Source organism: Mollisia scopiformis (assembly GCF_001500285.1).
Source record: "Mollisia scopiformis unplaced genomic scaffold LY89scaffold_4, whole genome shotgun sequence".
Classification (NCBI taxonomy): domain Eukaryota; kingdom Fungi; phylum Ascomycota; class Leotiomycetes; order Helotiales; family Mollisiaceae; genus Mollisia; species Mollisia scopiformis.
In genome coordinates this window covers 946,637-968,623 of record NW_017263584.1, presented here as the reverse complement: position 1 = coordinate 968,623, position 21,987 = coordinate 946,637, and the positions used below count along the sequence as shown (strand labels likewise).

Genomic DNA, 21,987 nt, shown 5'->3' with positions numbered 1-21,987 from the left:
TGTACTTTCCCTTCTGTGCTCCCTCACTCGCTACCGCATTATGCCCCTCAAGCTCATGCCTCATATTGAGAGGATTTGATCAAGGTGTCTCTTTCCTCGCTATCTTTCGGGACTTAGTGACGTCTCCGCAAGCTGCAACTTCATGGTAAAATGGAGACTCGATTCTACCTTTTGCTCGGTGACTGACCTTAAGGAGATCTTTGCCGTTTGCTTCAGCCGTTGGTTGCCAGCTGTGGAAACGTCGCTCCCGGAGACATATCATATGACGAGAGTGTTACTTGTGCTCTCGTGGAAAGTCGAGTTTTTGGGCATACTGATACAAGAGCATTAGCTGTGTCGGTGGCGCTTCTATACACGGTACGTATGTACATGACATATCCCTCGTCCATGGCCTTCCCAAACATGTAAATCTTTCTCTCAAATTCCCTCAATAACGGTGTATAACTTGTAAGAGATTGAATATGTTATGTCCAACGTTGCGTTATCAAATCCATGTACAAATACCATATTCGGCGATCATCTTTCCCACGACAACCATACCACCAATGGACGCTACCCCCCAAACTGCCATGAAGTATATGTTCCTAAGAACTAAGCTTGATTTATAAGCATACCCTAAACTTGAAAATCTTCCGTTGCCCAAAAGTCGTTGTCCGGACCAATCATAGTCAACTGACGAATACACCGAGGCTGAATTTACTGCTGTAAAAATGCCAAAGACCACCCAGGACATCGTGAAACCTCGCTGAATACTCGTACTTTTTTGATTCCGGAAGTGTGAAAGTCCTCCAATGATGGCAAGCGGTGTCAGGGAAAGAAGAACTCCAAGAATCCCGCTCTCAGCTGCACTGTATGTATATTCATCATGCATTACAGCGCTTTCAGGATTGATCTTGACGTGAAGTTCTCCACTGCAGTAGCCGCCTTTAGCTTCAGCCTCGTCCATGGAGGGGGTTCGGACGAGGAATATCGATGGATAGTCTGGTGCAAGTAGATTTGCCACAATATTGATTATCGACATGCATGCGTAGGGAGCAACGGTCAGTCCAAATGCTGCATAGCCATATCGTTCGATTTGATCTCCTCGAGCTCGATACAAAGTGACACATGCCCAAGTCGCTTGAGCGAGACTGACAAAGAGCTTTGGAAAATTGTAGGTCGATTCAAGTCTAGGTGAGTAGTCCAAAAACATCGGTCCGGTCATGCTTTCAGTCGTCGTTCCGGGGTCCACCAGGACCTCGCCGGGTTTGGCAAATTCCAGTGAAGCAGTTAAAGGGACATAATTCAAATCATACCCACGAGGTAATTTGAACTCTCCATGGATAGTGGAACCCATGGAAACCCGTCCTTCGGCAGATTTACATTCCCACCACCGATGTTTCGCGTCCTCAGGTAGCCTATCAGATGCGGTGGGCCAATATCCGAAGAAGGCACATTCTTTCAACCTACAAGACGCTCAAGTTGAAAATTGTTCGGCCGTAATGCCGCGATTCCTCTCCTCGGATTGTTCACAAAACACAGTCGTCTAGGCCTCGACTTGACCACCATACACAGTGCTCTAGCCCGATTTGCTTGTGCAAGAGCGTCACCTCTGATCAAAGCTGGATGACGAAGGGTAGTCTCCGCCGCTGGGAATACTCCAGTTCCAGGCAGCAACAAGGCTTTCACAACTGCCAGAGCGGTCTCTAGAGTACCTTGGCCAGGATATGAGACGACGGTCGCGGCATGCGCAAAGTAATTCGCAAAGTAGAAAAGTGCCACGTCGTACCATTTGGGAGGTGTGCAGAGCAAATGTGGGTTACCATGATTTGTCGTCCCGTTCGGTACCACCAAAGTGAAATTCATGATTTCTCAATCGTCGCGCGTCGCAAAACTATCAGGCGAGACTGCCACAGTTTTTATAAGTACACGATATGAAAAGGTATGCGCTATCGAGACAAGGCTCTGCTAAGATACGGCAAGTGGGACGTGACGAGAGGCATGGCTTTTCAGCTGAACTCAGCCCCTCTGAGCCGCCACAAGCCTGTGAGCTAACCAGAATGCCCCAAGACTAAGGTATTGTAACAACGCTACGAATGTCACGAGGGAGAGGAATTCACTAGAAAGACCTTGTATCAGTCGATACGAATCAGATGTGCTGGCATGGATCAAAGACTCGCTACTATACAACTTCTCTATATATATAAAAAAGGGGGGGATAGTGGAGAGAACAAACAGCCGGGAAAAATACGGATTACCGTATATTGTGAAAATTGTGATATATTGTTCTAGACCTTGCAAGACATTAAAAGGGAGCTAAGTGTGTACCGCCAGAGGACTGAGATTTGAAGGATGAGGTAATATAAGAACGACTCAGATGGATGCCCTTGCAACTTTTCACAAGAACTTACTTGCGCAACAAACTCCTCACATAAAACCAACAAATATCTTTCTTTGTACAAGCATATCATTCCTTCCTACACTGCCCTTCTCTATTCCTACATCATATGTAAGAAGACACAGTTGGAAAGAAGGAAGAAAAAAAAAATGCAGAGAGGAGATCAGATCCCAAGCAAGAGACAAGACATAATTTACATCGCCTCGCAGAGGAACTCCACCCATGTTTATGCCCGCCCAATGAAACACATCCAAGGTTGTACAACAAATCTATCTATTATCCTCCATTTTTGTGTTGGTCGTTTTACTTGATGATACGAGTAACGAGTCCAGTAGCAACGGTCCTTCCTCCCTCACGGATATTGAATCGTTGTCCATTCTCGATAGCGACTGGGTTGTGGATCACACATCTCATCTCGACGTTATCGCCCGGCATAACCATCTTCGAATCCGCATCCTCGGTTCCATCTGGCCAGAACAGAGCCGCGGCCTCATCAGCTGTTCTCAGGAAGATTTGCGGGCGGTAATTGTTGTGGAAACCGGTGTGGCGACCACCTTCTTCCTTGGTAAGGACGTACATCGAGACCAGGAACTCCTTGTGTGGTTTTGTAGTTCCAGGTTGCACGATGACCATTCCTCGCTTGACATCTTCACGTTTGATGCCTCGGAGGAGAAGGCCGGAGTTGTCGCCTGCTCGGGATTCGTCGCAGGATTTCTTGAAGGTCTCGATGTCAGTGACTTTGGTCTTGATTGGTACGTCTCCCTTTCCGACGAGCTCAACTTCTTGGTCTCTCTTCAAGGTACCACGCTCCACACGTCCGGATGCGACGGTTCCACGACCGGGGATGGAGAAGACGTCTTCGACGGACATAAGGAAAGGCTTGTCGAGATCACGTTGGGGTGTTGGGATCCAGGTATCGACAGCTTCGAGAAGCTCGTCGATCTTGGTCTCTCCAATCTCAGGTCTCCGTCCATCCAAGGCACAGAGAGCAGACCCCATAATGATTGGCGTCTCGTCACCCTCGAAACCGTATGTGTTGAGCAATTCTCTCATCTCCATCTCGACCAATTCCAACATCTCAGGATCTTCGAGAGCATCAACCTTGTTAACAAAGACAACAATTTTCTGCACGCCAACTTGACGAGCAAGCAGAAGATGTTCTCTCGTCTGAGGCATCTGTCCATCCGAAGCAGCAACGACGATAACAGCTCCATCCATATTGGCAGCACCCGTAATCATGTTCTTGATATAATCTGCGTGACCAGGACAATCGACGTGAGAGTAATGTCTAGCTTCGGTCGAGTACTCGATATGTGCCGTCGAAATGGTGATACCACGCTTTCGCTCTTCCGGAGCTTTATCAATGGCGCCATATTCGAGGAAGTTTGCCATTCCCTTCTCTGCCTGTCTCTTCGTGATAGCTGCTGTCAACGTAGTCTGCCGAATACATCAGTTCATAATCTTTGCCTCCTTTCGAGTCGCCCATACCTTGCCGTGATCAACATGACCAATTGTGCCTTTAAACATTAGTCAAAGCTCCGAGAGAACCACGCAGATAGAGCATACCGATATTAACATGCGGCTTCGTCCGCTCAAAGACAGTAGCATATGCGCGAGCAGCATTCAGCACCGAAGCACCTCCATTCTGTCTCCGCAGAGCGTGCTGCAAGGGACTGACGGAACTGCCTTGTTGCAGAGCAGACCGTGCTGTCCGCAGGAAAGGGACTACTGAGCGCGCAAACACCATTTTGGGATTAAACACAAACGGGAAAAGTGAGAAAGGAGAGGAGATGTGGAATTGGAATTGATGATGCTTTGGAAAATAAATTGTCGAACGAGGTCTTAGCGCGGATTATTTTTTGGTGTCAGCACGTGATGATTCCCCTTTTCGAGAGGCGGAGTGCATTCCTAGCTCCTCCACTGTTTTGTCTTGTATGGTGCTCAGTTGGACTCGGAGACTTACTTTCGAGGAGGTATTGTTCGCCTTGAGATACTGGGAGATGCAAGTGCACACTACCAAGAGCTGTTCTAGAGAAAACCTTCCAAGTTTTCTTCACAGCGAGCCAGCCATCCATGTTTCTGCGCTGCGAAGCTGTCAACTGACGAAAAGCGCTTTATTTATCAAGTCTTTAGCTGTCGTCTACAAACATATTGTTTTCTCAATAGTTAAAAGAACAAGGCATTTTTAAATTTTTAAACCTTCTCCACTCTCATTTTCATCATCAACCAAACCCAAAAGCTCGTTTCATTGTTCTCAGAAGGTGGTCCAAGACTTTCCAAAACTCCTAAGGAGCTCGAGACAACTTTGAAGCTCTGTTCAGCGACCAAGTGATCCATGGCCCTGCACTAGAGTACCAAGCTGTGATGTTACATCCAAACTTATTTTTTTAACATTGAGAGCTGGTCCAAATTTTTCAATAATTCAAAGACTCTCAAGGCAATTCTGAAGCTCTGTTCACTTGCCATACTCCAAATATTCCACACTCAACCAATCCCCTCAAATAGCCTTAACAACCCTCTGAAACCTCTTCGGCTGCCTCATAAACTCCTCGGGCGTCTCCCTCGCCCCATCCTTCCAATACTCATACTCCATCCACACATTCTCCGGCATCTGCTCCTCCGTCGCCCTCATCCACTCCCCCAGCTCCGGCGCTAGAGGAATCACCCCCGTCTCCAACACATACTGATCCCACATCTTAATCATCTTCTCCAACCTCCCCGGATCCTTCTCTGCTAGATCGTGGATCTCGCCCGGATCTCTAGCTAGGTTGTACAGTTGCCATTTCTCCGGCCCTTTAGGTTTGGGTATGAACACGATCTTGTAATCACCGCAGCGCACAGCGGCACGACCGCAGGTTTCCCAGCCGTTGATGAAATCGTAGGCGTGGATGCTAGACGAGGCGCCGGTGATGAACGGCAGCATGCTTTTCCCGCGCATGGAGACGACTTCTCGGCCTTGGTAGGTGGGCGCTGGATGTTTGACGCCTGCCATCTCGAGGATCGTGGGCGCGAGATCCATGACTGTTCCAAAGGCGTGCGTGATGCTGTCTTCTGTGCCTGCTTTGAGGGTTGTTTCGGTGGGGAATTTGGCGAGGAAGGGAATCCGGACGCCGCCTTCGGTAGTGTAGGCTTTGTATAACCTGCTCGGGGCGGTGGCTGCTTGTGCCCATCTGGGGCCGTACCAGATGAATGAGTCGCCGTTGCCGAGGTTGTCGAGGCTGTTGTTGTAGTATTTCTGGAGGTGCTGGATCATGCTTCCTTGGACCATGGGGTAGGCTTCGTAGGCAGCGCCCTCGGCTCCGTTGTCTGACATGAAGCAGACGAATGTGTTGTCGAGTTCTCCTGTTTCCTCGAGATAGTCAATCACTTTGCCTACATTGGCGTCAATGCATTCTACCATCGCAGCGAAGACTTCCATGGCGCGGCAAGACTTTGCTTTCTCTTCTGGTGTGAAATCTGACCATTCTTTGACCTCTTCCGCTACTACGGGATGAGGCTCCACGTCCTGGTCTACCATTCCAAGGTCTTTGAGTCTTTGCAATCGCTTCAGTCGAAGTGCATCTGGTCCATCATCATAAACCCCCTTGTAATGCGCCACATACTCAGGTGGTGCTTGTAAAGGCCAATGCGGTGCTGTAAAAGGAAAGTACCCAAAGAACGGTCTCTCATCCTTGCTCTCGTTCCTCTCTTTCAGATACTTAAGCATCTTATCTCCATAACCATCACTCGAATACCAGCCATCCGGGAGCTTCTTCACATACTCTCCATCCTCACTGTGCAACGCAATAAAGCTCATCGTCATGAAATCCGGGATCTTGTCTGGAGTTTCAAGTTGTGGCTCATACGCATAATGATTGCTACAAGCAGGCAGATGAGCGAAGCTTCGCTCGAAGCCACGAGCTTTTGGGCTCCTTTCTGGTGTGAGACCAAGATGCCACTTCCCTGCCATCAGCGTCAGATAACCTGCATCTCGCAGCATCTCGGGAAGTGTCACCACACGCTCATTCAGGTATCCTTCATAGCCCGGCATGCCTCGTTGAGGAGCAGTAGACATTGTGCCATTCGGATCATTTTGGCCTGAAATGTTTGTCCACTCGATCAAGTTCCCCAGACCAGCGATGTGATGGTCGGTACCGGTCATGATCATGGCACGTGAGGGCGAACATGCTGCTGCGGCGTGGAAGTCTGTAAAGCGAATCCCTTTCTTGGCAAGCTTGTCGATGTTTGGAGTGCGGATTTCGCCTCCGAAGCATGAGAGATCGCTGAAGCCAAGATCATCTGCCACGATGATGAGGAAATTGGGACGTTTGGAGGACATGATGGGGATGGACTCAAGACTGGTATGCTCGATTAGGTACTTGATAGTTTGCCAAGAGGGTTCAAGCAGGAGAGCATGAATACAATAATCATGGAAATTAATTGAGCAGAGATTGGGAAGGGAGTTGGGAGGAAAATAAGATACAGAGTATTAGATCCCACATATCACTAGAACGAGAGCAACGTTCACCCCTCCACCGACTTCGGTATACCCCACCTTACACGCGCAACACTGCACCGAGGACGAGGACGAGGATGAGGACTCCCTCTTCATCATGCTTTCTTTCGGATGTCGGGACATTTATTTATTTATTTATATTGACATCGGAAGTCAACCGAGCACCTGCCCTGTCAGCTTTCATGGTAGTACAAAGTATTCCCACCGAGGTCTAGGTCTAGCCCTGGACCGTGGCCGCGAACATGGACATGACCTGATTCTCGGATGTTGGTGGCTTTCTCAGATACCGGAAAGGCTTTGACGGCCGGAGCGTGCAGACGGGACGGACGGCTGGCAGCAAAGCGCACAGGCATAGCAAACAGACAGACAACCCCAACGGTAACCATATATAACACTCGACCAACAACTCAAATAGATATTTCTTCTTCTTTCCCTTCCCTTCCCATCCCAATGACCTGATTGTGACACAATGTGACAGTGCTGATACAGCCGCAATTTAATTTCCGGGATGCAACCCAGAAGAACCATCACACTGGTTCCGCCGCCCCTGCAATGTGCGAGTAAAGGCTTAAAATTAGTTCTTGGATGGAGTGCGTGAGTGCGTGAGTGCAGTGCAGTGCAGTGCTGCTGGCTGCTGGCTGCTGGCTGCTGCATGTGGGGCGGCGTAGGCCCGGCCCAGTCTGATCGACATTTTTCTCGTTTTCGCGTCGCCCGCCGAACGAAAGAAAGCAAAGCCAGCAAAAATAAATAAACTGGCGACCGACTTCACCCACCACATCCCTTCCCTTCGCTTTAAGAAGTCCTTCTTCCCTCCTCGTCTACTGCAAGACTGAGTCTCGTCTACGATCTGCGAATTCACCTCGACACACCCCAACGAGACAATGTCTCCGAACAACGAGCACCCCACCTCCTCCAACACCCATCATGTCACCGCCAGACAATCCTACGCCCTCCGCGCAGAGAAAGCAACACACCCACTAACCTCCTACCTCCTCCGCCTCATGACGCTCAAATCCTCCAACCTCTGCCTCTCCGCCGACGTCTCGACCGCCAACCAACTGCTCTCCCTGGCCAACTCGCTCGGCCCCGCCATCGTCGTGCTGAAAACCCACTACGACCTCATCAGCAACTGGGACTACAACCCCTCGACCGGCACCGCCGCGCGCCTCGCCCGCATCGCGCGCCGCCACGGCTTCCTGATCTTCGAGGACCGCAAGTTTGGCGATATCGGGAACACGGTGCAGCTGCAGTATACCGAGGGCACGGCCCGGATCGTCGAGTGGGCGAACATCACGAATGTGAATATGGTGCCCGGCAAGGCAGCCGTGGATGCCCTGGCGGAGGCGGGCAGGAAGTGGAGGGAGAGGAAGAGGTATGAGGTGAAGACCGACATCTCGGTTGGGACGCCGAGGGCGGAGAGCGTGGATAGTGATGGGGAAGGGGAGGAGGATTTGGATGGAGATGAGTGTGGGACGCCGATGCCGTTGGATGAGTTGAATGTGGGGTTGAGCGCTGATAGACAAAGGGAGAGAGATGGGCGGAAAGCGAGTATCGTGTCCATCACGACGGTGTCACAGCATTTCGAGCCGGCGAACTCACCGAGGAGTGGAGGCGAGGATTTTGGAGAGGAGGTCTTGAGGGGGATTGAGGAGGCGCCGTTGGAGAGGGGATTGCTTATTCTGGCGCAGATGAGCAGTAAGGGGAACTTTATGAATAAGGAGTATACGGATGCTTGTGTGGAGAGTGCGAGGGAGAACAGTGATTTTGTGATGGGATTTATTGCTCAGGAAAGTCTGAACAGACAAGAAGACGATCAATTCCTGTGCATGACACCTGGTTGCCAACTTCCGCCGGCGGAAGACGAGGACGCAGAAGTCAAGGGAGATGGAAAGGGACAGCAGTACAATACACCACAAAAGCTCATTGGACAGATGGGCGCCGACATCATTATTGTTGGAAGAGGAATCATCAAGGCAGCGGATCCTATTATAGAAGCAGAACGATATCGACAGAAAGGATGGGAGGCATACGAGGAACGGATAGCTTGAGATACCCTGTAGGATACAGCGGGTCTGGAGTTGGTACTTATGGGCAGCATCATGTTGGACGAAAGCAAAAACTGGCGTAGATACCCTGGAAGGGAACGGGCTTCACTTGCTTCATGGCGGATTATAAATTTCTTTAAAGGAACAGATGGCTCGAGGTTCATGAGCCGTGTATTATTACTTTTACTTCTTACACAACAGAGCACATTTCATCCTTGCTCCCCTTGAAATATTATAGTGTAAACCCTTGATTATATGTTAATTGCTTGCTATTGGATTATATTACTTTAACTTCAAGAGGAAAGAACTTATACCGCTGTAAAGTACTCAATTACTAACGGACTTTGAATCCTTTTATAAAGTCTGTTTGTGCACTCCTTCAAATTGAAGTAGCATACTTCCATATATTTTAACTTGAAGAGGAGAGAACTTATGCCGCTATAAAGTACTCAATTACTGATGGACTTTGAATCTTTGAACAAATTCTATCTTTGCACTGTGAAGCAGCATGCTTCCATACCTAGGTACTTCTGGCAAGCTAGGTAACGTATGATCAAGGGGGGTTCCCGTGGACGGTACGTTCGCTTCGCTTCCAATCACCTCTCATATCTGGCTCACCCCGCATTATCAGACCCGCATTCGTCGCTCATCCGGCCGTGAAGCTCTCACGGATGCATTTCTCCGCTTTCGAGAACACGCTTAGATGCAAAGGCCTGTATTCTGTCCCTCATCCTTGTCTTACACCCCCCTTTTAATTCGTCAAAGCTACTCCTTCCTTGCCGTGTCCCATCCAAATATGCAGCTAAAAGATGAGAAATATCGGAGCTGGGAGCACGCCATGTCTGTCCGTCAACTTTCCAGATTTGGTCAACTGAGGGATTCAGTCGAACGCTAATGTACCATAGGTGAGGGCGTAGCGGTAATGATACTTCATACTTAAGTCATGCTGGGTGCCGGCCATGTCTTGAAAGTGTACATCTTCATTCGGAGTACGGTACCGAGATGAGGAACTCGACGTTGGGAAAGCTGAGGGCGTACTGGCTGGGATGCGTGGTTTGTATGGGAGGATTCTTGTTTGGATATGACAGCGGAATGTAAGCTTCTCTACCCCGCTCCGATGCTTTCCTTCTCGAACATGAGGCTGATTCTTGTCACAGCGTTGGTAGGACCTCTACCCTACTGTAAGAATTGGGAAATAAGATACTATTGTTCCAGAGTTTGTGAGACAATATAAATGGGTTAAGTCCCAAGTGTGATGTGGGTCTGAGGGATAAAGGGGTGCAAGAACGATGCGAGTTCACTGCTTTCTCGAAGAACCTGCTTGTCCGACTTATGCCCACCTATATTATCTGACAAGTTCTGGAGTAGTACTCTCTTATGTTCCAATCTTCACGGTATTAAGACTATACATCTTTCTCTAACATCCCTACCTAGGCGGAGTCCTAACCCTCAGCTCCTTCGTCAAAGACTTCCAATACTCCAAAGCCCACCAAACCCGCGTCAACTCCCTCGCAGTCGGCCTCCAACAAGCAGGCGCCTTCCTAGCATGTCTCATCATCTGGCCCATCGCCGACTATCTCGGCAGAAAGAAGACACTCATGCTATCCTCCGCCATCTTCTGCATCGGAGCCATCATTGAAACAATCAACACCCACTCCATGGCCGCATTCTACGTCGGCCGCGTAGTGGCAGGTATAGGACTCGGTAGCGCAAGTGTAGTCGTACCCATGTTCAGTAGTGAAATGGCACCTAAAGAACTACGAGGACGAATCGGCAGTTTCTTCCAGTTATTCTACACTTTTGGTACTTTTACCCTTTTGCGTTGTCTGTCTCTCTTTCTAACAACGAACACAGGCATCTTCACCTCATACTGGGTCGACTACGCGGTCCTCAAACGTCTCCCCGCCACAGCCCAACAATGGCAAATCCCCATCGCTCTCCAGCTCGTGCCTGCTGGCTTGCTCGGTATCGGCATGTTCACGCTGAAAGAAAGTACGCGCTGGCTTACCAAGAAGGGACATCACGATGAAGCGTGGGAGAGCTTGGTATGGATCCGTGCGGACGAAAGTCAAGCTACTGTGGATGAGATGGAGGAGATCCGTATGGGCGTCGAAATTGAGGCGCGAGAGACTGAAGGTCTACGTCCTGCTGGTACCGCTCCCGGTTTTCTTAATCATTTTTGATGTCCGGCAAACTTCTGGACAATCACATCCCAGTTTCTTCTATGGTACCAAAGTACTAACTCGCTATTCAGAACTACTCGAGCGATCAAACATTACTCGTCTAGCAACCGCCGCTGCAGTATTCACAGCCCAACAAGCAACAGGCGCAACAGCATTCGCTTACTTCGGCCCCCAGTACTTCAAGGTAAGTGACTTCTTTTCAGCTAAAACCCCTTTTTTTACTTGTCCCATAAGCTCTGCTCGCTTACTCCCAAGACCCCTTATTGTCCAAAATAAATCCACTAACGCCCCTCCCAGCTCCTCGTCAACGGCTCCGCCTCCAAAAACCTCCTCCTAACCGCCATCTTCGGCGCCATCAAAGTCGCCGCCTGCCTCTTCTTCGTCCTCTTCCTCTCCGACCGCATCGGGCGCCGAAAAGTGCTGATAGCAGGCGCGGCTTTCATGGCTGCGTGTCAGATCACCACTGCGGCGGTCGTCAAAGCGAAGCCTGCTGGTAGAGAGGGTGGGGAGGTCACAAGTAGCGGCATTGCGACTGTTGCCTTGATTTATATGTTTGTGATTGCGTATAATCTCAGTTGGGGACCGCTGCCGTGGCCTTATGTTTCTGAGTCCGTCTCTTCCCTTCTCTTTCCCTCCCCTTTCCCTCCCCTTCTCTTCCCCCCTTCGCTTAACTAACGAGGAAATCAGGATCTTCCCCACACGAATCAGAGAGATAGGGATAGCGACCGGAGTAGCCTCCCAATGGCTCTTTAATTTCGTCTTCTCCCTCACAACGCCGTACATGATTTCTAATCTGGGGTGGGGCACGTTTTTGCTGTGGGGGCTGTTTGATGCGGTGATTGCGGTGGGGAGTTGGGCGTTCTTAAGGGAGACGAGGGGGTTGAGTTTGGAGGAGATTAGTCATGGTGATTTTGGGGTGTTGGTGGGTGGGAAGGCGGGTGATGAGAGGGTTGAATAAGGCGAAGGAGAGGTGGGTATGGTGATGTAGTGGTTGAAGGGTGTGGGTAATGTCCTTTAAGAAAGGGACATTCTTGGGTATATCTTATGCTTTCTTAAGAAAAAGCCTGGCAGAATATCGACGCTATCCCTTGTCCCATGATCCACGGACATTGTAAATCAAAAGCCTAGCACGATATCATCAATGTCCCTCGATCAAAAGACATTCTCAACTCTCTTCTGTAATCATCAAAACCAAGCTGTTAAAATGTTAATATGATCCACCTGCTTCTCCCATAACCAACAGATATTGTAATTAAAACTTGAGCATCAAGTCGTAAATGCCCCATGATTAAGGGACATTTTCAAGTCTCTTCTATGCTTTCAAAAAGTAACGTATTAAAACATCGATGTGATTCTCATACTTGCCCCACGATCAACGGACATTGTAATAAAAAATTGTGCACGAAGTCGTCAATGTCCCTCGATCAAGGGACATTCTAAAGTCTCTTTTATGCTCCCCAAAAAAAGGAGGCAAACACTTATTAGAGCATAGATATAATCCTCTTACTTATCCTATAATTAAAGGACATTACACATAAACGCTATGTTCAAGGGCGATGGTCGCCGAATTCAGCGAGTTTGGTCGCTGTTTTATGCGACGATTGTCCCAACCTAAGGATCCACAAAAGGGCGCAAGTGCGCTCGCTTCGTTTACTACCGAAGCTCTCCCGCCTCAGAATCCACTTGGTGAATAATAGATGATCTCCCCCATGATTTCTTGCAGGACCCTCTAAAAAGCGCTGTCTTATTTCATCCAAAGATCTCACCATATCAGCCGTTATAATCATGGCTGGTTCATTCCGCTCAGCCAGCAGCGGCGGCATCATTTCCTATTGTCGATACATTCCACGTGATCTGGACTTCCTATCCTCAAGATACTTACTCTTCTTTTTCCCCCCCGCTTTTCGTCCAGATCTTCCAACTTTATATCGACTCTGGACCTCCAAAATGCCCTAGCTGTACTGTTGCCATTCTTCATCATCTTGTTGTCAATTCCTTTGCTTAACCATTGATTACCGCTACACACTTCCTCCTCTGTTGCCCGGTGAAAGCAACAGCATGGGAGTTGCGAGGCCTTTGAGCACCAAGTTTGGCCCGGAGCACTACCGCCAGCATCGCCAAGATCTGATTGAGAAAGGGATAGTGAAGAAGAAGCATGCCCCCTCCACCAGAAACAATATCAATGGACTTAAGAGAAAATGGACAGAGTGAGCATTTATAACTGCCTTTAAAATTTTCTTTAAATTGCTAACTAGAAGTGATAGACATTGTGTATTTCTTGGAGAAGATCGATTGCAGTTCCTACGACGTGCTGCAAAAGAAAATATCATGACTTTCTTAAAGTAGATATTAGATAATTATCCAAAAATACGAAAGCAAAGCAGTGTGCACCAATACTTTAGGCAATTTCGTATGCTGAGGCGAAAACGCGTCGGCCAAAGTTTGCATGCCAAGATTACGGAAGACGTCAATGATGTACATGCTCCTCGATGTCTCCTGTGTGCTATGAAAATGCTAATAACTTTGGTGATAAGTATATCAACGGATTTCTGACTACAACATATGGTCTTGACCTCTCTATGCGTGAGAAAAATGGTCATAAACGTAGATGATGTTTATATTGCTCTCCACCACCACTGGATCTTGGACGTCTCAATATTCCCCGATGGTCGACAGCGCTTGCAGCTTGCACTTCTGATTCTTGTGTGTGCTTATACCGCTTCTCGTCCTGGTGCGCTGGTATATGTTGAAAGGAATATCAAGGTCAAGAAAAGCACCTCCCCAATCTTGGATGACAGTTTGGATGAAATGGATGAATTGGACGCGGACGAGATGGACGTCGATGATGACCCTACGAGCCCAGAAGAACATATTGAAGCTCTGAAAACACTCTGTTACGAGGATGTCACTCTCGTGCTACTCCCGAATCTAGCGGGCATCCGAGATATCTTTGCCATGGAAGTAAATTCAACTTCTCTTTTAGGCAAGTTATGTTATTAGCGTTGTAGCGTTGAAAATCATGGCGGTAAGCATGCATCATGCAAAGCTATTGAAAATGTACATAGGATTTTGCAGCGCGTTCATAGAAAATTCAAGTACTTGGGCAAATTTTTCGATAGTCAATACTCCAAAAAGTGAATAGTCAGTAGGTGCGACCTTTATGTCGTAACTTCCGCCCGTAGCATAGCCCACTTGTTTTCTGTTTGGCTCGCACATCAACTGTCGCGCGTGAACTGAGATATACATGTGTTTCCCACGATTCTTTCTTCATGCCTTACGCCTCCGAGCCTGCATGTCTACTCAGGCCCAGCTTCCTCCCTTTGGTCAGCAATCTACACTCTCGACACCTCTCATGGCTATCAATCCCCTGACTGCAACGGCGGCGGAGCTCCAGGCCAAGTTGACGGACAATTCCATCACCAGTCAGCATTTGGTGAAGATCTATTTGGACCAAATAGCTCGCCATAATGGATCTCTCAAGGCAGTCATTGCAACCGTGCCAGAAAAGTTGCTTGAGAAGGCCGCTGCCGAACTCGACAACGAGCGTGCCTCTGGTACTGTCCGTGGACCACTTCACGGCATTCCATTTCTCGTGAAGGTGTCGATCCACGCTCTCATTTTCTATGCAGAATATCAAATCTTACAAGACTAGGACAACATCGCTACGATTCCAGAACTAGGTGTCCCGACCACATGTGGTAGTCTCGCATTGGTGGGCTCGAAGCCAAGGAGGAATGCCGAAATCATTGAACGTGTACGTTTGGCTGTTACCGCAAAGCGAATCTGTTCTGACTTTGCTGCAGCTTATTGCAGCTGGTGCCATTCTTCTAGGCAAGGCGAATCTTTCGGTAAGTGCCGATACATGATAAGTTCTTCAATGGCCTCCTGACTGACATTTGGCAGGAATGGGCTTGGTACAAGTTCGTCCATCTTGCTGAGGACGTGAAGCAAAGTCGCTGATTTTTCATCAAGGTCCGATCTTGCAGACTCTGGCTGGTCTGCGGTGGGTGGTCAAACACAATCTGCGTATGTTCGAGGGGGTTTTCGCGATGATGACACGGGCGGGGGACACAGCGTAAAAATAGCCCTGACGCAAGGAAATTTCTGCCGCTTGTCTAACTCCTCTGTAGAATCCTGGTGGCTCCTCTTCAGGCTCCGCTGTTGCGGTTGCAGCAGGGTTTTGCCCCATCTCGATTGGCACAGAGACCACTGGCTCCCTCATCATGCCCGCCGACAGATCAGCTTTGTATACCATCAAACCGACTGTCAAACTGATTCCGCAAGACGGCATTATCCCAATCTCCTTTGAAGCAGATTCGGCAGGTCCAATGACGAAATCGGTTCTGGACCTTGCTAATCTTCTTGATATCCTTGTCGATCCCAGCAAGACTACTATACCTGAAGGTGGATACAAGAGTGCTGTCACTGGCTCATGGGATGGCATCAGAGTCGGTTGGGTGGAACCAGAGACGTGGTTGTTTCCCCACGAGATCGTGAAGTATGAGAAGGACGTAACGGATCAGATGGTAAGATACAGAGCCACTAAACTGCTCGGGGCTCACAAAGACATTAGCTACGAGACTGGCGTTCAGCCTACAAACAACTCACGTCCTTAGCGGAAGTTGTGAAAACTGTCAAAATAGTATCCTTGGAAGAGGCAACTGCTGGGGGCGACATGGATATTTGGAATGCTTTTCGTAAGGCACTCCCAGTATTAATTGAAAGGTCTTCATTAACAATTGGTCAGATCACAAATTCAAACCACTTTTAGAGGAATATCTCGCTGGTATTGATGACTGCAAGATTTGTACCCTTGAAGACCTCGTCAAATTCAACGAAGAGCATGCCGAGGAAGAGCTATCAGCAGGTGAGTCTTCTGGATACTGAGTATGACGAAAAAGTCTCATGAATCCGTTAAGGCGCAAATTACAACCAAGCAGGCCTCCTCAGAGCCTTAAACTACAACATGACAGACGATCAATATCACAAGATATTGCAGTATGCGCGCAAAGCTTGCGGCCCGAGTGGTATCGACAAAGCTCTTGAGGAGAATGGCGTTGATGTCATAATAGGTCCAGGAGATGGTCCTCTGTTCAATCTCGTTGGAGGTGCTGGTGAGTGATCCCGAGCTCGTCTATGTCCTCACTATCTAACGAATCCGCTTTTTCAGGTTACCCTGTTGCTTCGCTACCCCTAGGATACTCGGATTTCAATGGTAGACCTTTCGGCTTACAAGTGTTTGCCAAAGCACACCAGGAAGCTCTTTTGGTTCGGGTGCAAAGTGCTTGGGAGGCCAACTTCCCGAAGCGTCAGCCACCTGACTTGAAGACCATAAACCCCCTTCTTGTTTGAAATTTCTTTCTTCGCTTATTATGGAGGAGGCAAGATAGAACTTACGAACTGAATCGAAGTATGGCCTGCTAGATTTTCGGGAAGCATTCGCACGCGCATCTGAACAAAATCACCCAACGCTTAATATTAGCACTGAAGTTGTTAAAGCGGTGGCCTTGATTGAAATAACTGGTCATTGGCAAAATAGAATGAATATTTTACCCGCTGAACTGTGTGCATCAATTTCTACATTTGTGTTCGTGTCATTGGTAGGAAATATATTGTAGACTTTGTTTGCTAGTTCCGGATATTAACATGTCGTTCTTCCTGGTTCCTGATTCATCATTGTATGACCTCTCTGGCAAAGAGATAAAGTGGCCGTTAATTCGCGCATCTGTCGTAAAAGCCAACCAAATACAAGGTGCATATTTTTGCGAAACTATATCAGACCCTCTATGATATTTTGTACTCGTTTCTCGAAGATTTAAAGGTGTCTAGGGAGGGCAGGGGATCAATACGAAGAAACCACATACCGGACTTTTGAGATTCTTGCCGGACGGAATGCATTCATCCTTGTGTTTCCGCCGGAGAGGTCCTTCTACGTGCTGCAGTGAATTTTAGCGTCCTGGCGGAGAGATCGCTAAATTTCTATTGCTGAAGCAGCTTGGAGTTCAGTGATAAAAGTTCTGGTCGGGTTATCCAACCTTTCGATCACCGACATCCACTCAACTTATCACTGTTGGACTCACAATCATGTCTCTACGCGCGAACTTCCCGTCAGCTACGCAATCTCGTGTAAATCTCAATTTTCTGAGAGATCTATCCGAATATGACGAAGTCAAGCCCTATCATATCTCTGGCATCATATCTGCAGACCACGAAAGCTGCCGTACTAATATGCAGTTCGAAAAACGTGGTCAAGTTCCCTTCTACAATCTCCGTGGACAAGAACACGAACTTTCAATTGATAAGCACGGCTTCGAGATGATCACAGTGCCAAAAGACATCTCGCATCTAGATGTCAAAGGTTCACAAAAGCAAGAATACATAAGCCATATGACGGAAATAGTGAAAAGGCGTCTCAGTGCCACTTTGGTCTTGTGTTATGACTACCGCGTGTATTGCCTTGCCTTACAAGTGTTTTTATCTGCTGAATCCGCCAGCAGTTTCGATCCAGTCATCAAGACAAAAATATCTCGAATGATATTGATATGGGGACTCCGCAACGACCCGATGCGCTAGCGGAGGCATGTCACATTGGTATGCGGCAATGTGCAGCTGTCTTGTACAAGTTTACTAAGACACTCAGATCATACCTCGCAAGGAGCTATTCGGCGGGCTCGACGACACATGACAGCGGAAGAAGCAAGGCTTTATCTTGACGGAAGCTGGAGATTGCGGAAAGGGGGAAGGTACCCATCGGGAAATACTGAACAGCTCTTAGAAGCTCTGCAGCCTCATCACATCTTTGGCTGTCCATATCGATTGAGGCTTTCTTTGTCCTTGCCTTCACAACTTGGGGCGCTTCCTTACTGTACCTCCGCAGAGCGGAAACCACCGTTCGAAAGCCCTGACACGTGCTGTCCTCAAACTTGCACATTCCCCTGTGATCGGCAGCGATACCTGATCTCTTAGTGTTGTCTTAAATAGGAGCTGCCTTGGGAATAATATAATCCTTGGTGTATTTTATATCTGTTTTTTCTTGTTCCCAAAAGAAGTACACACGAAACTTAGACATGAGCGGAGCAAATTGATCGGTGATATTTTGTAGGATCTCAGATTCCGGTTCGAGCGCATGCACTAGGCTAGAATTACTGCGAAGTATTTTCTTGGGGATCGGGGCGGTAAGTTTGAAGAGGCTGCCAGCGACGCTGGCCATCTTGGAGCCGTTGTGTGGAGTGCCGAAAAAAAAAAAAGATTGCGAACGTGCAAGTGTAGATAGAATGAAGATGTGCGATATTGTGAGCTGTACGACTATGGGAATATGCTAGGGCCTATTAACAAACGCGCGTGGTTAGACGAAATCCCTGACTAGAAATTGAATCAAGAGGGAAGCTACCCTTCGAAACAGGGTGTATACAAACATACTCTCTTCACTATGATACCACCCAATGAGTGGCAAAGAAAGATAATCGGTCTTTCTGCTGCATTCTCGAGCTACTCATTATCAGCAAGACATTCCCTGACTAATCGAGCCTCAAAACATTAAGGTATCAGGTTCGTGTCCATCGAGGACAGAGAATACGCAATACGCACCTCTCTGTCTGCCCATAGCTGTGCTATTAGGGTGTGCGCGTGCTGCAATATTCGATCTGAAGATGTTGTTCCTGAAAAATCCGTAACATTTGCATTATAACCCCACGTCAAGATGCGAGCCGTCGTGAGATATTTTAGGCAGAAAGTTTGGGTCGCTCAGCCAGCAGACGTTGTGATTGGATTTCCATGTAATTTTGGCACCTCCGTTGAGGCCATGGACTGCGACAATGCTAGATTGATTCGCAAGTTTAGATACTGTTTTGGACTTTTCGATGCACCTAAACTGAGGAGGTCGTGTGTGGACTTACTCGATTGTAGGCTCCCCTTCTGGAAGGTATAACTGCTGAATTCCATGGACCTGCGACATGTCTTGATTCCTCGGGGCGGAGACTTGAGAGAGATGATGCAGCGGCCGAACACAGTTCTGACGGAAGTAGGTTGTGGTGGCAGTCGCAAGAGATGATTAAGAGAACTCATCGCGAGATGACATTTATAGCCCCTCGCCAGCCTCGTTGGTGGTTGTTTTGGGTCGAGGAAATAAAGAGCGGCCTTTCCTTGGGCCTTATAAGTCGAAAGTCAGAGATTGTGTCCTCGACCATGGAACATACTTTTATGACGTGGCTTCGTGAAAGCCGATCCGACTGGCTTTATCAACTCCTTTCTCATCATCAATCGTCTTTCTAGTGCTAGCCTTACCTACTATTCATTATGCAGCGAGAAAGTATATCGATTATCGTGTGAGTAGAGTCCAAGTTGGGCTGCTAGCGCATTGAATGCTATAATGAATTGATCTGATTACTAAGTATTATAGGCAAATATGGCTCTTGGTGCTTGTTATAGTTATCGCCCGCCGCCGCAACTCTCTAATAAGTGGTTTTTGGGATTTGATCATTTGAAAGAACTCTAGGATTCGGACTCCGATGGTTGTTTTCTTGTTTTTTTGTGTTCGATAGCTAAAAATTACGAGCCGCGCAATAATTTATTCTAGTTCTTGCTATTTGGGCTTCGAATGTTTCATATTTTACATCCCGAGAATGTTAAGATGGTTTTATTTGAAAATTTTGATGGTGATTTATTTTATGTTATACATGATTTATCACAAAAAACACTAAACATTTTTGCATAGATTATGGCTTTGGAGATCGACGTGCAGTTTTTGCCCCCTTCCTAGGTAGTGGTATTTTTACCCAAGATGGGGCTGCTTGGAAGTATTCACGCGAACTTTTGCGAAAGTAGTTCGCTTGAGCACTATATTAAAATCTGGATTATTTCCGCGAGTATGTCGATAATTTTATAGCACGTCTACCCGTTTAAGGAGGAGTGGTGGATTTACAGCCCCTCTTTTTCAATCTCACTCTAGACACGACAATGGCTATGCTACTTGGTAAATTGGTTTATAGTTTGAGAATTGATAACGGCAATGAAGATAGTAATAGGGCTTTTGTTGAGAGTTTTATTACAGCACAAGAAAGTTTGGTAAAGCGTTTTCGAATTGCATTTTTCTATTTTCTGTATGCTTTTTTAAGTTTTCGGCGAGTATGCTCTACGACTCACCGATTTGTTGAGGACTATATCCATGAGAGAAATCTGCAGAGTAGTGAAGCAGGTGAATTATATGGCTTTATTGATAAACTAGCGCAGAAGTGCGGTACTACTGCTGAGCTTCGCGACCAGCTCCTCAATGTCCTGCTAGCGGGACGAGACACGACAGCCTGCTGCCTGTCCTGGATAGTGTATGTATTGGAGACTTTTTCAATGCCTCTTCTCTGCCGCCTCTAACCTTTTCGTAGGCGCTTTTTAGTCCGTCACTCTGAAGTCATGGATCGAGTTCGGACCGAAATCGTCTCAGTCCTGGGGAAAGTAGAGCATCCGAGCCGGGCTTAAATCAAAAAGATGTGGTATCTTGCTTTTATTATTAAAGAGAGTATGAAAATTTTTCGTAATTTGGCATTTATATGTTAACATCACTATGTAGGCCTCCGTCTCTACCCACTTGTACCCCTAAACAACAAGACAGCTATGAGAATAACAATCCTACCAACAAGTAGTAGACCGAATAGAAAATCTCCCATCCTCGTAAAACGTGGAAAAGTCGTTATAATGTCGCAATACGTCAACTCTCGGAAGAAGAATTTTTTCGGGCCCGATGTAGACGACTTTCGACCTAAGAGATAGGAGATTGACGAGCTAAAGGACATCGGCTGGGCTTATTTTCCATTTAACGGCGGTCCAAGAGCGTGTCTCGGGGAAGACTTTGCGATTATGGAAGTCTTATATACTATCGTAAGACTGTTGCAGAGCTTTCCATTAGTTAAGCTGCCAGTAGGGGAGAAGAACGAAGTCGTGGGAAGTGAAAAGCAGCGGCTCACATTAGTGCTATCGAGCGCTGATGGCTGTAGGGTGAACCTTGGTCAGTCTATAGCGAGCTAGACACAAATTAGAATCTGGTGATAGGCAGCAGAAGTACACGCGCTAGGTGACTTCCTCGCGTGATGCAACAGAAGGGCATGTTCAGCAATGGAAGCAGATTATGTGGATTTATGTAGGGTATTGATTTGCGTCAAGTTGAATTTCTATGATTCGACTTCAAGTTCCTCACCTTTTTGGGCCTACCCTCAATCCCTTTACAGGTCTCTGCATTGTCATTTCTGGTTCCTCTTCCTCCTTCAAATATCACGTGACTGATGTGGCTACACGTCATGGGAAAGACCTGGGTGTCAACTGTTGATGATCTATAGAGAGGTTAGGTCTATGAGACGAAGGGGGATACAGGATGACCTACACGTAGTATGTCGATCTGTAATCAATAATCAAATGAATTACCCCAGATGTGAAAAGATGACCGACATATTAGATGAACCTCTCAGAGTGACTAATTGACACTCTAATAGAGCATATAGATTAGATATACTGTATGTGGAAAGTGCTAGAGGTATAAGCCCTCAAGAGTGCGATTATTTATCCCTGGACAAAAGTATACTAGCATTTGAGTATCTTAAGTATATAAACACCAGCTACTCCAAGCCTCTCTTTATCAAAGGTATAATATATATATATAATACAATTTAAAGCCCTTTATAAAAACAGCTTTTGAAGCCCATAGAAGTCTTCTGGCTCAGGTGCTCTATAGAGTATAAAGAGTTGTTCTACTTCTTCATGTCTATTAAGCGCTGCTACTTGCAGGGCAGACCAGCCACTTCTATTCTCTATAGCAACATCGACGCTATTATCGAGCAACAGCTTGACGACCTCGACGTGCCCGTACCTAGAGGCCCAGTGCAGTGGCGTCGATCCGTCACT

The 21,987-nt window shown here is 47.4% G+C and overlaps 10 protein-coding genes across 10 annotated transcripts; 6 read left to right on the top strand and 4 right to left on the bottom strand.

The window, feature by feature from the left end:
• Window positions 1-398: 398 nt before the first annotated feature.
• LY89DRAFT_778229 (uncharacterized protein) lies at window positions 399-1,845 on the bottom strand (the record flags this gene model as incomplete). Its single annotated transcript, XM_018222195.1, has 2 exons — window positions 399-1,387; window positions 1,450-1,845. 2 exons carry the CDS (start codon window positions 1,843-1,845, stop codon window positions 485-487), a joined length of 1,299 nt encoding a protein of 432 aa, XP_018076216.1. The 3' UTR covers window positions 399-484.
• A 400-nt stretch (window positions 1,846-2,245) lies between these two features.
• Window positions 2,246-4,189, bottom strand: LY89DRAFT_681238 (translation elongation factor Tu). The gene is made up of 3 exons (XM_018214241.1): window positions 3,944-4,189; window positions 3,866-3,894; window positions 2,246-3,814 (listed from the first exon to the last, which is right to left on the bottom strand). Exons 1-3 carry the CDS (start codon window positions 4,122-4,124, stop codon window positions 2,681-2,683), a joined length of 1,344 nt encoding a protein of 447 aa, XP_018076215.1. The 5' UTR covers window positions 4,125-4,189; the 3' UTR covers window positions 2,246-2,680.
• Window positions 4,190-4,499: 310 nt separating this feature from the next.
• Window positions 4,500-6,967, bottom strand: LY89DRAFT_681237 (alkaline phosphatase-like protein). Its single transcript, XM_018214240.1, has one exon. It carries the CDS (start codon window positions 6,693-6,695, stop codon window positions 4,875-4,877), a length of 1,821 nt encoding a protein of 606 aa, XP_018076214.1. The 5' UTR covers window positions 6,696-6,967; the 3' UTR covers window positions 4,500-4,874.
• Window positions 6,968-7,753: 786 nt separating this feature from the next.
• On the top strand, window positions 7,754-9,193 carry LY89DRAFT_637870 (Orotidine 5'-phosphate decarboxylase; the record flags this gene model as incomplete). Its single annotated transcript, XM_018211550.1, has 2 exons — window positions 7,754-8,251; window positions 8,366-9,193. The coding sequence occupies 2 exons, from the start codon at window positions 7,754-7,756 to the stop codon at window positions 8,918-8,920; spliced, it is 1,053 nt and encodes a 350-aa protein (XP_018076213.1). The 3' UTR covers window positions 8,921-9,193.
• Window positions 9,194-9,635: 442 nt separating this feature from the next.
• LY89DRAFT_714889 (MFS sugar transporter-like protein) lies at window positions 9,636-12,058 on the top strand (the record flags this gene model as incomplete). The annotated part of the gene is made up of 7 exons (XM_018218161.1): window positions 9,636-9,761; window positions 9,823-10,011; window positions 10,347-10,720; window positions 10,772-11,068; window positions 11,172-11,284; window positions 11,398-11,708; window positions 11,788-12,058. Exons 2-7 carry the CDS (start codon window positions 9,920-9,922, stop codon window positions 12,056-12,058), a joined length of 1,458 nt encoding a protein of 485 aa, XP_018076212.1. The 5' UTR covers window positions 9,636-9,761; window positions 9,823-9,919.
• A 1,634-nt stretch (window positions 12,059-13,692) lies between these two features.
• LY89DRAFT_768042 (uncharacterized protein) lies at window positions 13,693-14,100 on the top strand (the record flags this gene model as incomplete). Its single annotated transcript, XM_018221771.1, has 1 exon — window positions 13,693-14,100. One exon carries the CDS (start codon window positions 13,693-13,695, stop codon window positions 14,098-14,100), a length of 408 nt encoding a protein of 135 aa, XP_018076211.1.
• A 352-nt stretch (window positions 14,101-14,452) lies between these two features.
• Window positions 14,453-16,452, top strand: LY89DRAFT_704645 (amidase family protein; the record flags this gene model as incomplete). The annotated part of the gene is made up of 8 exons (XM_018217396.1): window positions 14,453-14,698; window positions 14,753-14,798; window positions 15,087-15,175; window positions 15,231-15,626; window positions 15,674-15,797; window positions 15,848-15,967; window positions 16,020-16,214; window positions 16,271-16,452. 8 exons carry the CDS (start codon window positions 14,453-14,455, stop codon window positions 16,450-16,452), a joined length of 1,398 nt encoding a protein of 465 aa, XP_018076210.1.
• A 700-nt stretch (window positions 16,453-17,152) lies between these two features.
• LY89DRAFT_681235 (uncharacterized protein) lies at window positions 17,153-17,825 on the top strand. Its single transcript, XM_018214239.1, has 2 exons — window positions 17,153-17,691; window positions 17,741-17,825. The coding sequence occupies exon 1, from the start codon at window positions 17,185-17,187 to the stop codon at window positions 17,671-17,673; it is 489 nt and encodes a 162-aa protein (XP_018076209.1). The 5' UTR covers window positions 17,153-17,184; the 3' UTR covers window positions 17,674-17,691; window positions 17,741-17,825.
• LY89DRAFT_694338 (uncharacterized protein) lies at window positions 17,759-19,054 on the bottom strand (the record flags this gene model as incomplete). The annotated part of the gene is made up of 7 exons (XM_018216698.1): window positions 17,759-18,072; window positions 18,157-18,302; window positions 18,358-18,425; window positions 18,520-18,588; window positions 18,688-18,842; window positions 18,889-18,917; window positions 18,996-19,054. 7 exons carry the CDS (start codon window positions 19,052-19,054, stop codon window positions 17,759-17,761), a joined length of 840 nt encoding a protein of 279 aa, XP_018076208.1.
• Window positions 19,055-19,395: 341 nt separating this feature from the next.
• Window positions 19,396-21,117, top strand: LY89DRAFT_694323 (cytochrome P450; the record flags this gene model as incomplete). The annotated part of the gene is made up of 8 exons (XM_018216697.1): window positions 19,396-19,422; window positions 19,676-19,754; window positions 19,814-19,864; window positions 20,003-20,420; window positions 20,478-20,547; window positions 20,581-20,626; window positions 20,663-20,799; window positions 20,863-21,117. The coding sequence occupies 8 exons, from the start codon at window positions 19,396-19,398 to the stop codon at window positions 21,115-21,117; spliced, it is 1,083 nt and encodes a 360-aa protein (XP_018076207.1).
• Window positions 21,118-21,987: the final 870 nt, after the last annotated feature.

Excerpts from the sequence above, each read along its gene's own strand:
- LY89DRAFT_681238 (XM_018214241.1), bottom strand. The coding sequence starts at position 4,124 with ATGGTGTTTGCGCGCTCAGTAGTCCCTTTCCTGCGGACAGCACGGTCT. Across the intron at positions 3,895-3,943 it reads GAAGCCGCATGTTAATATCG|GCACAATTGGTCATGTTGAT; the intron begins GTATGCTCTATC and ends TAATGTTTAAAG. Across the intron at positions 3,815-3,865 it reads GTCATGTTGATCACGGCAAG|ACTACGTTGACAGCAGCTAT; the intron begins GTATGGGCGACT and ends TGTATTCGGCAG.
- LY89DRAFT_681237 (XM_018214240.1), bottom strand. The coding sequence starts at position 6,695 with ATGTCCTCCAAACGTCCCAATTTCCTCATCATCGTGGCAGATGATCTT.
- LY89DRAFT_681235 (XM_018214239.1), top strand. The coding sequence starts at position 17,185 with ATGTCTCTACGCGCGAACTTCCCGTCAGCTACGCAATCTCGTGTAAAT.